A 17149-nucleotide genomic window follows, 5' to 3' on the forward strand; every position below is an offset into this window, starting at 1 on the left:
CTTGAGCCCAGGAGTTGGAGGTTGCTGTGAGCTGTAATGCCACGGCACTCTACCCAGGGGGACAGCTTCAGGCTCTGTCTCAAAAAAAAAAAAAAAGAAAAAAGAAATTCTAGCCCTATTCCAAACTGTTGTTTCCTGGATTTTTAACAGTCCAGGTATCTCAAGGAATATCATAATTTTTTTTTTGAGACATAGTCCCATTCTGTCACCCTGAGTAGAATGGAGTGCCTTGCCATCATTATAGCTAATAGCAGTCTCAATCTCCTGAGCTCTTGCCTCAGCCTCCTGAGAAGCTGGAACTACAGGTGCCAACCATGATACCCGGCTGTTTTTTCTACTTTTAGTAGAGTCAAGGTCTCACTTTTGCTCAGATAGGTCTGGAACTCCTGATCTCAAGCAATCCACCTGCCTCCATCTCCCAGAGTACTAGGATTACAGGTCACCATGTCAGGCCATAAAATTCTTAATAAACTTTTAATTGACTTACATCTTTAAAACACATCCTATGTTGTACTTTTATCACTTGCAGAAGAGCCTAATACTAATTGTCATTCAGATGAAGATGACTTTTAGGGTGTTTATAAGTGAAGACTATTTCAAGAATAAACCACTCTTTTCACTTCAATCCGAGGATTCCCTGACCTATTTGTACAGCTAGCTTATGGTACAATTTATCAGACTTCAAGCTGATAAATTTAAGTAGATAAATTATTGATCTACTTCAAAATAAGTATTAATCCTCTGTAAGGCTGGGGAAAATTCTAGGCAGTAAATATTTTCTAACATACGTTAGGAGTCTTATAATTTACTAAATTAGAATTAGATACATACAGAGATTTCACATTTTATAGTTGCTGTATTTTAGATTTTATGAAATTATTTTGTCCTCTTTTCTTTAAAACTGTAAAATTCTTTCTAAGGATATCTCACCCCTAGCCTATTTCTTTTGATATCTAGAAGTGGGAAAATGGTTTTCTCACTTCCCCAAAATTGTATCAGTTAGAAATCATTTGTCATCTCTTGATGCAAGTAATTGAACTTCTACTTCGTTTAAATGTATATTATCAATTAAAACACTACTTTCTCTGTGTTTTATTTGGACAGTAATTATCTTTGCAAATTGCTCCATCCTTTTGTGTTCGAAAGAAGTTCTGGGGGGTGTGCGTGATATGTGTGTGTGTGTGTGTGTGTGTACTGTGTGCATCCTTATTCATAGGCCAGTCAAGGGAAACTATTGTACAATAAGATTCTCTCCCTTTCTTTTCCTTATAGGATATTTTCTTTTTTGGATGTCGTTACCTTGTGTCGCTGTGCTCAGGTCTCCAGGGTAAGAATGGTTTACATGGTACAGGGGACCTTTTCTTTGCGCTGATGACAGTCTCTTTAGTAGGCTCACCATTTATTTCAGGTGGTACTTTTATGCTATCCTGTTTTAAAGGATTTCACCCGTGGCATATCCAAAACCATCTAATTATTATGTGATGGGATTCTACTACATGTGCTGTCTTTAACTTTTTATAACTTAATTACAAAATATGAACAGGAAACATTTTCAATGAGAAAGCATTTAACATGCATATTAATCAGGTACACTTAACTCAAAATTGTAATGAAATTATGTTTCCTTACGTTTTCCTAGTATATTTTACATATTTCATTTTATTTTTTTGAGGCAGAGTCTCAGTCTCTTGCCAAGGCCAGAGTGCTATGTTAACCTATCTCGGAGCAACCTCAAACTCCTAGGCTTAAGTGATCCTCCTGCTTCAGCTCCCAAACAGCTGGGACTACAAGCACCTGCCACAACACCCAGCTAATTTTTCTAGTTTTTTGTTTTTCTTTGTGACAGAGCCTCAATCTGTCCCCCTGTGACATCACAGTTCACCGCAACCTCCAACTCCTGGGCTCAAGCAAGTCTCCTGCCTCAGCCTCCCAAGTAGCTGGGACCACAGGTGCCTGCCACAACACCTGCCACCTTAGGTGTATGTGGCTGGCGCCTTAGCCCTTGAGCCACAGGCGCCGAGCCTAATTTTTCTAGTTTTGACTCGTTTTTCTATTTTAAGTAGAGACAGAGTCTTGCTCTCACTCAGGCTGATCTCAAACTCCTGAGCTCAAGGAATCCTCCAGCCTTGGCCTCCTAGAGTGCTCTGATTATAGTTGTGTACCACTGGGCCCAGCCAGCTTTTGATAATGTAATTCTCATGTTATTTTCCTATACTTTCTTTAAAGGATGATAGCAAGAATTAAAAAAAAAAAAAGTTGCAGGATAAACCAAACCCCATTTCCAAAGAGAGTTACACTAACTATCCATTTTTAGACCAGGAGAGGTAGTTCAGGCCTGTAATTCCAAGGCTTTGGAAGGCAGCGGCAGGAGGATCACTACAAAAAGTTTTTAAAAATTTAGCTGGGCTTGGTGGTGCATGCCTCTAATCCTTGCTACTTGGGAGGCTGAAGTGGGAGAGTCACTTTGTCTTTAAAAAAAAAAAGAAAAAAATCCATTTTTGTCAGTTGACATTGCTTTGACAAAATGATAAAGCATCATAGTCTTACTGGCAGTATAAAGGGTAGAATATCTGGTGTAGGAAAATTGCTTTATGAATCATTTCTAATCTCTTTTTTAATACAGATATATAATAATTTACTAAAATGATGACTACCAGCCGGGCACAGTGGCTAACACCTGTGATCGTAGCACTCTGGGAGGCTGAGGTGGGTGGATTGATTGAGCTCAGGAGTTTGAGAGGAGCCCACATAAGAGTGAAATCCTGTCTCTACTACAGAAAAAAAGCAAGGCATGTGGCAGGGGCCTGTAGTCCCAGCTCTGGAGGCTGAGGCAGGAGGATCTCTTGAGCCCAAGAGTTTTTTTGTTTTTTGTTTTTTTTTAGACAGAGCCTCAAGCTGTCCCCATGGGTGGAGTGCTGTGGTATCACAGCTCACAGCAACCTCCAACTCCTGGGCTTAAATGAGTCTCCTGCCTCAGCCTCCCAAGTAGCTGGGACTACAAGCGCCTGCCACAACGCCCAGCTATTTTTTGGTTGCAGCCATTGTTGTTTGGTGGGCCTGGGCTGGATTCGAACCCACCACCTTAGGTGTATGTTGCTGGTGCCTTAGTCACTTGAGCCATAGGTGCCGAGCCCAAGATTTTGAGGTTGCTGTGGGTTATGATGATGCCATGGGCACTCTACCCAGGGTGACAGAGTGAAACTCTGTCTCAGTAAATTAATTAATACCTACAATTGTCATCTTTCTTTCTTTTTTTTTTTAAGAGACAGAGTTTCACTTTATCGCCCTGGGTAGAATGCTGTGGCATCACAGCTCACAGCAACCTCCAACTCCAGGGCTTAGGCAATTCTCTTGCCTCAGCCTCCTGAGTAGCTGGGACTACAGGCACCTGCCACAGCACCTGGCTGTTTTTTTTTTTTTTTCTTTTCAGTTTTGGCCGGGCCAGGCTTGAACCCACCACCCCTGGTAATACGGGACTGGCGCCCTAGTCCTTAAGCCACAGGCACTGCTCATGCCCAGCTATTTTTCGTTGCAGCGAAAGTATATGGGGCTGGCCCCCTACCCACTGAACCCCAGGCGTCGCCTTTTTTTAGAGACAGAGTCTCACTATGTCGCCCTCAGTAGAGTGCTGTGGCATCACAGCTCACAGCAACCTCCAACTCTTGGGTTTAAGAGATTCTCTTGCCTCAGCTTCCCACATAGCTGGGACTATAGACGCCCTTCACAATGCCCAGCTATTTTTTGTTGTAGTTGTCATCATTGTTCTTTTGTAGGCCTGAGCCAGGTTCAGACCTGCCTGCCTCGGGGTATGTGGCTGGCGCACTAACCACTGAGCTACAGGCATTGAGCCCAAGTGTCATCTTTTTATGAATCCATCATTGGCTTTTTGTTTGTTCATTTATTTAACAGATATTTATTAAGAACCTACTGCATACCAAATTTGGTCCTAGATGCTGGGTATGTAATATGTTTTTATCCAAAGTATTATATTTATCTGCATAGGTGGACCCATATGTCACTTTAGTTTTTTTTGAGACAGAGCCTCAAGCTATCACCCTGGGTAGAGCACTGTGCTGTCACAGCTCACAGCAACCTCAAACTCCTGGGCTTAAGCGATTCTCTTGTCTCAACTTCCCAAGTAGCTGAGACTACAGGTGCCCCCTGCAATGCCTGGCTATGTTTTGGTGGGGGGGGGGGCATTGTAGTTGTCCTTGTTTGGCAGGCCCATGCCAGATTCAAACCTGCCAGCCCTGGTGTATGTGGCTGGTGTCCAGCTGCTTAGCTACAGGTGCCACCCCAAATGTCACTTTAAATCACCACACTTAAAAAAAGGGAAACATGGCTCAGCACCTGTAGCTCAGCAGCTAGGGTGCCAGCCACATACACCTGAGCTGGCGGGTTCAAATCCAGCCCGGGCCTGCCAAAACAACGACAACTACGATAAAAAAATAGCCAGGCGTTGTGCTGGGTGCCTATAATCCCAGCTACTTTAGAGGCTGAGGCAAGAGAATCTCTTAAGCCCAAGAGTTTGAGGTTGCTGTGAGCTGTGAATGCCCAGTGCTCTTCTGGGGGGAGCATAGTGAAACTCTGTCTCAAAAAAAAAAAAAAAAAAAAGAAAGAGGCTCGGTGCCTGTGGCTGAAGTGGCTGAAGCACCAGCCACATACACCTAAGGTGGCAAGTTCAAATCCAGCCCAGGCCCGCCAAACAATAATGACAGCTGCAACCAAAAAATAGCTGGGCCTTGTGGCGTGCGCCTGTGGTCCCAGCTACTTGGGAGGCTGAGGCAGGAGACTCACTTGAGCCCAGGAGTTGGAGGTTGCTGTGAGCTGTGATGCCACAGCACTCCAACTAGGGGAACAGCTTGAGGCTCTGTCTCAAAAAAAAAAGAAAGAAAGAAAGAAAGAAAATAGGGAATTATAATACAGAAAATCACCTTGTCTTGCTAACTTTATTTTCTGTATCCTAAAGTCATACAAAATCTGCATATCAGCTATTGTGCGAATACCAGTAACTTTTTTTTTTTTGTAGATACAGAGTCTCACTTTATCACTCTCGGTAGAGCCCTGTGGCGTCACACAGCTCACAGCAGCCTCCAACTCCTGGCTTAGGTCATTCTCTTGCCTCAGCCTCCTGAGTAGCTGGGACTACAGGCACCCACCACAATGCCCGGCTATTTTTTTGTTGGAGTTGTCATTGTTGCTTAGCTGGCCTGGGCTGAGTTCGAACCCTCCAGCCTAGGTGTATGTGGCCAGCATTGTAACCACTGTACTACAGCTGCCACAGCAATAATTTAAGATCTTTCATAGCTACCAGTTTCTGTACCCACTCATTTATGGAAATTTTTTGGTCCATTTCAGTCATTAGTTGGTTGAATTATGAACTTGAATATTGGCTTTTCCCCGTGATTTCAGCATCCACTTATTCTCTCTTTTTCTTTAAAATAGGCCTGGAATGTTCTGGCTCTGGATGGCAGTAACTGGCAGCGAATTGACCTGTTTGATTTCCAGAGGGATATTGAGGTATAATTATATGGCGTATGGCCCCATTTCTCCTGTTACAGTATGGAACAGATTAGCCCTAGAAATTATTAATCTCATTTTCCCTAGAGAGAGAAGCTATTATTTTCATTACATATGAACTTAATGGGAGCCACCGAAGTTCAGTTTTTGAGACTAAGCTAAATTATTTCATCAGCTGAACTTCCACCTCATTTTGGAGTTAGAAACTAGAATCGGAATAATACTAATTCTTTAGTATTAATTGGGCTGAATAGGACCATCTAGTCCTGGTGTTGGACTAAAAGTTTTTTTATTTTGGTTTTTCTTTTTTTTTTTTTTTTTTTTTGAGATGGAGTCTCAAGCTGTTGCCCTGGGTACAATGCCGTGGCACCAGCTCATGGCAACCTCAAACTCGGGCTTAAGTGATTCTCTTGTCTCAGCCTCCCAAGTACAGGCGCCTGCCCAGCTATTTTTTGGTTGTAGTTGTCACTGTCGTTTGGTAGGCCCAGGCTGGATTTGAACCTGCCAACTCTGGTGTATGTGGCTGGTGTCCTATCCACTGAGCTATAGGCTCCAAGATGGACTAAAGTTTTTTGTTTTGCAGTGGACGTGTGAACCTGTGATTGCTCATTTTAAGGAAATCATTTTATATTTGTTTATTGTGTGGAGAATGAAAAATGAAGAAAGCCAAAGTTAGTAATTGAATTTTTTTTCCTAGCAAGGGATATATTTTTCCCTCTCAGTTTTTCACCGTATTTTATCACTTAGTATAGCCTATTATCCCACAAATGGAGAATAATGGCTTAAGCTTTAATTATTTTCTCCTGAATTCGAACTCTGTGGTCCTTAGCTTTCTTAGCAGAGGATGAAAATAATAGCTTCCTCATATGTTATAAGGATTAAATGAGAATGTTTTAGAGTTCCAGTTGAACTAAATTCTCTTGAGGATCCATGTAAGTTTTCAAAAGTTAAACATGAACCTTCCATTATCTTCAGAAAGTGCTTTTAAAAATAATATACTCGGGCAGCACCTGTGGCTCAAAGGAGTAGGGCACCGGCCACATATGCCAGAGGTGGCGGGTTCAAACCCAGCCCCGGACAAAAACTGCAAAAAACAAATAATAATAATATACTCATTGGCATTATACTGAATTTTATTTTTCACTATTCTCTAATTTTCATGGTCATAAATGTTTAAAGCAACATAACACACAGGATTATTCAGCTAGCTTTTGTTAAAGATTTATTGAATCTCTGCTATGTGCAGAGTACTGTAATAATAAATACTTTGGAAAGGATACATAAATAAATATAGTTATTATGCTGCCATAGCTGGTGTTTAACCAAGGTGAGCAGTGTTTATGAATATATGTAGGGCCATAAGAGAACTTATAGAGTACCATTTTCTCAAATATAGTATTGCTTACAAATTGAATATAATGTGAGTTTATGTGTATTTCACGAAGATAGATTAATCAGGAAATCTTTCTCAGAGTAAGTTGAAATTTTCCTATTAATTAGAAGTTAGTAGAAACTTTTCTCTTTTGTTTTATAAATTGCTAAAAATGGTAATGTAGTCTTTTCAAAAGCAATGAGGTGGGTTATCTTTTTGTTTACCTATTTCTTCTTTTCAGGGCAGGGTAGTGGAGAATATTTCAAAACGATGTGGAGGCTTTTTACGAAAGTTAAGTCTTCGTGGGTGTCTTGGAGTAGGAGACAATGCATTAAGGTAAAAGCACAGTAACTGTTGATTAATCTTCTTGATTGAAATAAGGAGCTGTACCATCTCACACAGAAAAGGCTTAAATAGTTTTTCAGTTCCTGAGGTATAAAAACTACAAACACAAGTCTCAGTATGGTGGTACACATAATCTCAGCACTAAGATTGTTCTCCCCCCAAAATGCCAGATTTCCTATTATAAGTGGTTCTTTTGGTTCCTTGAATAAAAAATGGTTCCTTTGGTTAAAAATGAAAATTAATTTATTTGAATTATGAACTACATTGGGTCCTTCACACCCTTTTTTTTTGAGACAGAGTCTCACTTGTCACCCTCTGCCAGAAGCTCTGGTGCCTTTTTCTTCGTCTATATTCTTTTCTAATTTCTAAATAAAATCCTGTCTTGCCACTGATCTGTGGTCCTTGGGTTCATTCCTTGAATCCCCAAGATCAAAGACCTACTGAAGAGCAAAATTTTCGTGACATGTTTGGTAGAGTGCCATGGCATCACAGCAACCTCAAACTCTTGGGCTCAACCGATTCTCTTGCCTCAGCCTCCCAAGTAGATGGGACTATAGATGCCCACCATAATGCCCAGCTACTTCTAGAGACAAGGTCTCCCTCTGGCTTAGACTGGTCTCAAAACTGTGAGCTCAGGCAATCCACCTGCCTCAGCCTCCCAGAATGCTAGGAATACAGGCATGACCCACTGTGCCTAGCCACCAGAATCATTCTTACTTGTAGCACTGCTGCCACCAGATGTGGATTGTTTCCTTCACCTAAAGACTAGTTCTCCCATTCTCTGGATACCAACTGTGTTCTGTAATTGAATTCAATTGCAACTCCAAGTACTGAGAGTTAGCTCAGATTCTGCAGGCTAAGGGCTCACTCAGTCTTACAGTGTTGCCCTTATTTCAGATATAAGTCATTAAGTCCCACATTGTCATTTACTTGTGATTGATTGTCTCAGATTTGATGTTTTGGTAGAATGTACCTTTTTGTACAGTGATACTATTAGTAATATAAAGGTTACAAATGAACACATAAGGTTGGTGCCTGTGGCTCAGTGAGTAGGGCGCCAACCCCATATACTGAGGATGGCGGGTTTGAACCTGGCCCCAGCCAAACTGCAACAAAAAATAGCTGGGCGCTGTGGCAGGCACTTGTAGTCCCAGCTACTCAGTTAGGGTGAGGCAAGAGAATTGCCTAAATCCAGGAGTTGGAGGTTGCTATGAGCTGTGACGCCACGGCACTCTACCAAGGGTGATAAAGTGAGACTCTGTCTCCAAAAATAATAATAAATAAAACAAAAACAAATGAACAGGTACATAGCACAAGGTCTCCAAGGCTCTCAGCATGGGAACTTCTGTCCCCCTCAAATTGGGATATGCCAGCCTCCTGGCATGTGGTTGCATTCACCAGCACAGTAGCTCTGTGATACTTGCCATTTAGTGGTTTCTACAGTGATTCCATTATGTAGGCATGATTGAAGACCAAATATTATAGCAATAGTTACTATTACTCCTATCTCTTAGGAAATCAGGGTATTTAGAAGCTCTGTGTCAGGAGCTAGGGACAAAGACCAAATACAGGTTTCTTCTTATAGTATCGTAGGTAACAACAACCAGTATTACCAATAATACGTATGTTTTTAATGTCTGAAATTCATTTGAAACCTTTTATTTCATTTTTTCCTATGAAGGACCTTTGCACAGAACTGTAGGAACATTGAAGTGCTGAATCTAAATGGATGTACAAAGACTACAGACGCGTAAGTATTACATATTTTAGAAGAGTAAGTAATGGTACCTTGTGTCTGGTCTTACCAGCTTATGACCAGAGAATGCTATGAAAATTTAGCTAATTTCATCTTCGTTTTATATAAGAAAGGTACTTTAAAAGGAGAAAGCTACATGAGAAACTTATTTTAGAATCCTATTACTGATATTTAAAGTGAAACTTTAAAGAACTGTAATCAATATTATATGCAGTAGGAATACTAATGTAAATATTAATATTATTTATAATTCAAGATAATTCTTGTAGCTGTTATTCAAAACACAATAAACAGGTAGTTCTATAAATGTACACAGGACTAAACAGCTATGATAATCAGTGCTAAGAACAGTTACTAGATGAAAATAACTCACTAAATGTGCTCAACCAGGCATGGAGGCTGAGGCAGGAGGATCACTTGAACTGAGGAGTTCAAGAGCAGCCTGGACAACAGTGAGAACCTGCCTCTACAAAAAACAGAAAATTAAACCTGGTGTGGTGGTACAAGCCTGTAATCCCAGCTACTAGGGAGGCTAAGGCCAGAGAATTGCTTGTTCCAAGGAGTTTGAGGTTGCTGTGAGCTATGATGACATTATTGCACTCTTGCTGGGGTGACAGATTGAGACTGACTCAAAAAAAATTTAAAAAAAAATTAAACATATTCCTTCATTTTTAAGAAGCTTACAGTTACAGACATTAGACATAGAATGTAGATATAAAAGAAACATTTAACTTATGTTATTGGTAATAACATCAGATAGCATTTGAATATTATTTGGGGAAATATTGCCTATTGTGAGGTGAAGTGAAGCTATTTAGGAACATGTTTACAAAGGAAGGGACCAAAGGTTGCTTATAGAGTTCCTGTTGATGAAGGACTCATGAAAAAGATAGGATTTTTGCAATTACTTAAATTTAGAGAAGTAGAAGTGACTTAAAACCCAGAGTATACATTGTTTATTTTATTCCCTTTTATGTAATAAAAAATTTTAATAAAAGAAATGTTTATAAATATAAGTGCTATGGTTATTAATTAATTTTACAATTAGTATTATTACAGATTGACAAACTTGAGGGGCCAGTATATTAATCCTTCCCCCACAGTTACTTTATACCACTGGCACTACATATACATTAGATAAATTATCTTTCAATTTCTTGTTTTCTTTGAATGCTTATAAAGATTAAAAATTTGATAATTGGTAGAATAGAATAGAAAAGCAACATATACGCCAGGCTCAGTGGCTCATGCTTATAATATTAGCATTTTGGAAGGCTGAGGCAGGAGGATCTCTCAAGGCCAGGAGTTAAAGTTGCAGCAAGCTATGATGACATTACTCTAGCAAAGGTGACAAAATGAAACCCTGTTTTCAAAAACAAGAAAAGAAAAGTAACATATAACTTATACTTTTTTCTATATAATCTATTTTATCCCAGAGATACATTGGTAAAAACATAATGTATATGTGCAAGGGCATTTTGTAATAACAAACATGGCTCGACACTTGTGGCTCAAGTGGCTAAGGTGCCAGCCATATACACTTAAGGTGACGAGTTCGAATCCAGCCCCGGCTCGCCAAACAACGACAGCTGCAACCAAAAAATAGCTGGGCGTTGTGGTGGGCGCCTGTGCTCCCAGCTACTTGGAAACCTGAGACAGGAGACTTGCTTGAGCCCAGGAGTTGGAGTTGCTGTGAGCTGTGATGCTACGGCACTTTACCCAGGGGGACAGCTTGAGGCTCTGTCTCAGAAAAAAAATAACAAATACTGCATTATTTATAATAGCAAAAGATAGGAAACCACCCAAATTCTACCAGTGGAGAACTGGTTAAATAAAAGTAATAAGGAAAATCTCTATATAATGTTCTGGAGTTATCACACAAGGAACAGTGATGAAAGGGAGAACTCTGAAGTATGTTTTACAATTTTACAAAATATTTATAAAATATTCCATACATCTTGGCTGGGTACCTGTAGCTCAGCAGATAGGGCAGCATCCACGTACACCAGAGCTGGGGGATTCAAATCCAGCCCGGGCCTGCCATATGTGTTTTACATAATTAAAACAAAAAATGAGGCTCGGCACCTGTGGCTCAAGTGGCTAAGGCGCCAGCCATGTACACCTAAGGTGGTGGGTTCGAATCCAGCCCAGGCCCACCTAACAACAATGACAGCTGCAACCAAAAAATAGCCAGGCATTGTGGCAGGTGCTGTGGTCCCAGCTACTTGGGAGGCTGGGGCAGAAGACTCGCTTAAGCCCAGGAGTTGGAGGTTGCTGTGAGCTGTGAAACCACAGCACTCTACCCAGGGGGACAGCTTGAGGCTCTGTCAAAAAAAAAAAAAAAAATGAGTCAAAAAGAAATGAAAGCAGTTCCTAAATCTTGAAAACAAAACAAATGAATTCAAGTTGGATTCCAAGTAACCCTAACCACAGAAAAGGAAATTACTTCTGTTGACTTTTGTTTTTATATGAAATTTTCAAACATGTGTAGAAGCAGACATATTATAATGAACCCACCACCCAACTTCAGCTATTATCAGTTTATGGCGAGTGTTTTATCTGTAATCCTACCCACTTACCCACTCTCTTTTTATATCAATTTGAAAAAGAGTTTTACACATTATATTATTTAATCCGTATTTTAAAGATAAAGGTCTTAGGCTGAGCATGGTGGCTTATCCCTCTGGGATAAGGTGGGCTTATCCAACTCTGGGAGGCCAAGGTGGGCAGATCACTTGAGCTCACAATTCAAGACCAGCCTGAGTAATAGCTAGGCCCTCATCTCTGAAAATAGGTGGGTGTTGTAGCAAGGACCTGTAGTCCCAGCTACTAGGGAGGCTGAGGCAAGAGAATTGCTTGAGCCCAAGAGTTTGAGGGCTACTCAATCCCTCAAGAGTTTGAGGGCTACTGAGTGAGACTCTGTCTCAAAAAAAAAAAAAAAGGTGGTGTCTGTGGCTCAAGGGAGTAGGGTGCCAGCCTCATATGCCAGAGATGGTGGGTTCAAACCCAGCCCCAGCCAAAAACTGCAAAAAAAAAAGAGATAAAAGATCTTTATAAGTGCATCACTCCTTTAGAACCTTAATATCTTAAAATCATCAAATAATCAATTGTTAATGTTCTAATTGCCACGTGTTTTAGTAACTTCAAAAACACAAATTTTAAATATAAGATAAATCAAGAAAGATACAGATTTTTCAAACCAGGCTATTCTTCCTTTCTTTCTTTCTTTGGGATGCCATGCCATATCCTTGCTCTGCCATCTTTTTCTCTCTCTTATCTCTCTCCCGTTTCCCTCTCTCTACTGTAAAATAAAGATACATTTTTATATTCTTTTTTTTTGAAACAGTCTCACTATGTCACCCTCTGGAGAGTGCCTACTCCCTGAGCTACAGGCACCAAGCCATATTTTTATATTCTTTTTTTATTGTTTCATATGTCACATGGTAAGGTGCCGACATTGTAACAAGATTTGTTGGAGGCACATCTCATGCATGCACATGAAAACCCAGTTGTCATGCTTATGAACTACAAAAAGATGGTATATTTTTATATTCTTAAAAAATATTTTTTTAAAAACCAAAGCAGCTGGCTCAGCACCTATATAGCTCAGCCGTTAGGGCGCTGGCTACATACACCGAGACTGGGGGTTTGAATCCGGCCTGGGCCTGCTGAACAACAATGATAACTACAAAAAAAAAAAAAAAATAGCTGGGCATTGTGGTGGGTACTGTAGTCCCAGACACTTCGTAGGCTGAGACAAGAAAATCACTTAAGCCCAAGAGTTTGAGGTTGCTGTGAGCTGTGACACTATAGCACTCTACCAAGGGCAGCATAGTGAAACACTGTCTTTAAATAAATAAATAAATAAAATAACAGATAAAACAGGTATACCAAAATGCAAGCCAGCTGCTGTGGCTCAAACCTATAATCTGAGCATTTTGGGAGACCAAGGCAGAAGGATTGCTTTGAGGCCAGGAGTTAAAAACCAACCTAGGCAATATAGTGAGCTCCCTTCTCTACAGAAAATAAAAAAATTAGCTAGGTGTAGTGGTACACACCAGTAGTCCTACCTTCTAAGGTAGGAGGATTGCTTGAGCCCAGAAGTTGAGTTACAATGAGCTGATTGCTCCACTGCACTCTAGCCCAGGTGACAGAGCAAGATCCTGTCTTAAAAAAAAAAAAAAAAGTTGCATCGAAAAATAAAAAATATTTATCTATACCCTTAATTAAAATCTGTGCAAGTCATCATATACACTGAAAATTCTAAAGTGCAGCAGCGCCCGTTACTCAGTGGGTAGGGTGCCGGCCATATACACTGAGGCTAGTAGGTTCGATCCTGGCCCGGGCCAGCTAAACAACAATGACAACTGCAACAACAACAAAAAAACAGCTGGGCATTGTGACTGGCACCTGTAGTCCCAGCTGCTTGGGAGACTGAGGGAAGAGAATTGCTTAAACCTAAGAATTTGAGATTGAGAGCTGTGAGCTGTGATTCCAAGGCAGTCTACCCAGGATAGCTTGAGACTCTGTCTCAATTTAAAAAAAAAAGAAAGAAAATTATAAAATGGTTGGTCACTAACAAAAACTAAAGATGACATATAAGTGGAAGAATATTTCACATTTGTAGATTTAAAAACTTAATATTGTTAAGATACCTGTTCTTCATAAATTGTTCTTCAAATTCAATGCAGTCCCAATAAAAAATCCCAGTAGAATTTTTATTGAAGTTTAAAGGCCAATTCTAAAACTCATGTGAAAAAGCATAGAACCTAGAATAACCAAATTAGTTTTGGTAAAGAATGCAGTTGGGAAAAAACAAAAACAAATTTAAAACCAAAATGCAGTTGGGAGACTTATACTACCTGATTTCAAGGTATAGGAACAGTCATCAGGACAGTAAAGTAATACAAGCATAGATCTACATTAGTCATTGACTAGAGAAAGTACATAGAAAGGAGCTTGGATATATTTGGATTTTCACAAAAATGCCAATGTAATTCAGTGAAAAAAAGTTCATCTTTTGAGGACTGGGTGCTAGAAAAATTCAAATTGGTGTGAAAAAAATTAATCTCCACCCTTACCTCACAATATTCAAAAATTAACGTAAAGTCGATTATAAACCTACACATAAAAGCTAAAACTGTAAAACTTTGTAGAAGTAAACTTGAGAAAATCTTCTCAAATTTGGGATAGACAGAGATTTCTTTAGATAAAAAAGAAGCACTAGACCCATTAAAAATTGATAAATAGGTTCAGCACCTGTGGCTCAAGCGGCTAAGGCACCAGCCACATACACCTGAGCTGGCAGGTTTGAATCCAGCCTGGACTTGCCAAACAACAAGGACAGCTGCAACCAAAAAAATAGCCAGCTGTTGTGGCAGGCATTTGTAGTCCCAGCTACTTGGGAGGCTGAGGCAAGAGAATCGCTTAAGCCCAGGAGTTGGAGGTTGCAGTGAGCCGTGATGCCACGGTACTCTACCCAGGGCGACAGCTTGAGGCTCTGTCTCAAAAAAAAAAAAAAAAAATTGTTAAGTAGGGGGTGGCACCTGTAGCTCAAGCAGCTAAGGCTCTGGCCACATACACCAGAGCTGTTGGGTTTGAATCTGGCCCAGGCCTGTCAAACAATGACAACTACAACCAAAAAGTAGCTGGGCATATTGGTGGGCACCTGTAGTCCCAGCTACTTGGGAGGCTTAGGCAAGAGAATCGCTTAGGCCCAGGAGTTGGAGGTTGCTGTGAGCTGTGATGCTATTCCCATGATGTTCTACCCAAGATGATAGCTTGAGGCTCTGTCTCAAAAAAAAAAATTGATAAATAGGACTTAGTCAAATTTTAAATTTCTATTCATTGATAGAATCTCTTAAGGAAATTAAATGGCAAACTACAGACCGAGAAAAGAATCACAACATTTATGTTTGCTTTATTCATTGTAGCTGAGAACTGGAAATAATCAAATAGGTAAACAAGTCATGTTATATTCATACAATGTAATAGTATGGGCTTCTGGGAAGTATTGTGGGAATAAAACTTGCAGTAACATGAGTGAAACTCAAAAACTTGCTAAGTGAAAGAGTCCAGTTACAAAAAAGCATGTACTGTATAAATCCAGTATTACAAATTGTATAACAGGAAAGCTTTTATGACAGACCTCTGCCTGTAATCCTACCACTCTAGGAGGTGAGGTGGGTAGATCCATTAAGCTCAGGAGTTGAATACCACCCAAGCAAACTTGAGACCCCATCTCTACTAAAAGTAGAAAAAAAAAAAAAAGAAAAGAAAAACAAACCAACCAGGAATTGTGGCATGGTCTGTAGTCACAGGTACTTGGGAGGCTGAGGCAAGAGGATTGCTCAAGCCCAAGAGTTTGAAGTTGCTGTGAGGTATAATGCCACAGCAGTCTACCCAGGGTAACAGAATGAGACTCTGTCTCAAAAAAGAAAAGAAAACAGGTGGTGCCTGTGGCTCAGAGGAGTAGGATACCAGCCACATATGCCAGACGTGGCAGGTTCAAACCCAGCCCTGGCCAAAAACGGAAGCCTATGAGAAGGAAGGGTGGAATTGACTACAGAGACAGGTGCCATGGAGGAATTTTGAAGGGTTATGGAAATGTATATTTTGCTTGGGGTGATGTTTATGCAGCTGTATACATTTGTAAAATTTTGTAATTGTCTGCTTAAAATGGGTACATTTTATTGTTTGCAAAATACAAAGTGACAATAAAGGCCAGTGGCTCTGGTAGCCTTAAATTATGAACCAGTGCAGGATTTAACAGGGAATTCCTGGAGGTGAGACAGCACAAGGAACTTTATGAACTACAGATTGTTGATTACAGGCTGTGCCCATGAGCAGCAGAGAGTAGAATGGGCCCAAGCTAACAGCATATTCCTGACCAGTGGAACTTATGTGTGTGCACAGAGACAAAAGTAAAGAGCCTGAACTCTAAATGTTCTCCCCAGCCCACATACAAATTCATCAGAATAAAGGGCTGCCTTCCTTAGGCTGAACATTATTTAGACTCTGAAGACTTAGGATTGACTAAGATTGACTCCTAGGAAGCCAGGGTATAAAAATAAGAAAAAATACTTAACAGAACCATCAGTGGTCACACATTGTAGGAAAGACGGATTTCTTTCTAAGCAATTACCAAACAAACAACAACAAAACAATAAAACTCCCTCAGGGGAAAAAAAGAATCCAGAGTTGCTGCAGTATGCTATCTAAAGTGTCCAGTTTTTAACAGAAACATGATCAAAATGCAAAGAAACTAGAAAGTGTAACCTGTAGTAAGGAAAAAAGCAACCAATAAAAACTTTTCCTGAGGGCGGTGCCTATGGCTCAAAGGGGTAGGGTGCTATTCCCATATGCTAGAAGTGGTGGGTTTAAACCCAGCCACGGCCAAAAATTGCAAAAAAAAAAAAACTTTTCCTGAGAAAGGAGTGTGTTGTATTATAGACTTAGCAGACAAAGATTTCAAAGCAGCAATCATAAATACATTCAAGGAACTAAAGAAAAAGAGAATCAGTTTTTACAAATTAAAGGAAGTATGATGACATTAACTTATTAAATGGAGAATATTAATACAGAGAAATTGTTAAAAATGAGCCAACTGGAAATTCTGGAGTTGGAAATAAAACAATTGGAAAATGTAGTAGCAGTCTCAGTAACAGATTAAAGATAGAAAAACAGATAACTTGTAGATAGATCCATAGGAATTGTTCAGTCTGAAAAGCAGAGAGATAAAGAAAAATGGACAGAGCCTCAAAACCCGTGCAATAGTATCAAGAATGCTAACTTGCCTGTAATGGAAATCCCAGAAAAGAGAGAGAGAGAGACAAAAAAAAAATTGAGAAAGTAGTGACTGAAGACTCCTCAAATTTGGCTCGGCACCTGTGGCTCAAGCAGCTAAGGTGCCAGCTACACATACACCTGAGCTGGCAGGTTCAAATCCAGCCCAGGCCTGCCAAACAATGACGTCTGCAACCAAAAAATAGCCGGGCATTGTGGCAAGTGCCTGTAGTCCCAGCTACTTGGGAGGTGGAGGCAGGAGAATCGCTTGAGCCCAGGAGATGGAGGTTGCTGTGAGCTGTGATGCAATGGCACTCTACCCAGGGCAACAGCTTGACGCTCTGTCTCAAAAAAAAAAAAAAAAAGACTCC

At 40.3% G+C, this 17149-nt stretch overlaps 1 protein-coding gene and 1 non-coding gene across 3 annotated transcripts in view; one reads left to right on the forward strand and one right to left on the reverse strand.

Annotated features, from left to right (window-relative positions):
• FBXL20 (F-box and leucine rich repeat protein 20) overlaps positions 1-17149 on the forward strand; it is a 129637-nt gene that overhangs the window by 82083 nt on the left and 30405 nt on the right. For both annotated transcript variants that reach the window (XM_023510965.1, XM_023510966.1), the window contains exons 3-6: positions 1273-1327; positions 5446-5520; positions 7134-7228; positions 8919-8987. In XM_023510965.1, coding sequence (XP_023366733.1) covers positions 1273-1327; positions 5446-5520; positions 7134-7228; positions 8919-8987 — 294 coding nt within the window. The remainder of the gene's footprint in view (positions 1-1272; positions 1328-5445; positions 5521-7133; positions 7229-8918; positions 8988-17149) is intronic.
• Positions 12428-12530, reverse strand: LOC111724052. Its single transcript, XR_002772426.1, has one exon. It is a non-coding gene; the product is annotated as a small nucleolar RNA U13 (small nucleolar RNA).

Source organism: Otolemur garnettii, unplaced genomic scaffold (genome assembly GCF_000181295.1).
Source record: "Otolemur garnettii isolate 467f Iridium unplaced genomic scaffold, OtoGar3 scaffold00018, whole genome shotgun sequence".
Lineage (NCBI taxonomy): Eukaryota > Metazoa > Chordata > Mammalia > Primates > Galagidae > Otolemur > Otolemur garnettii.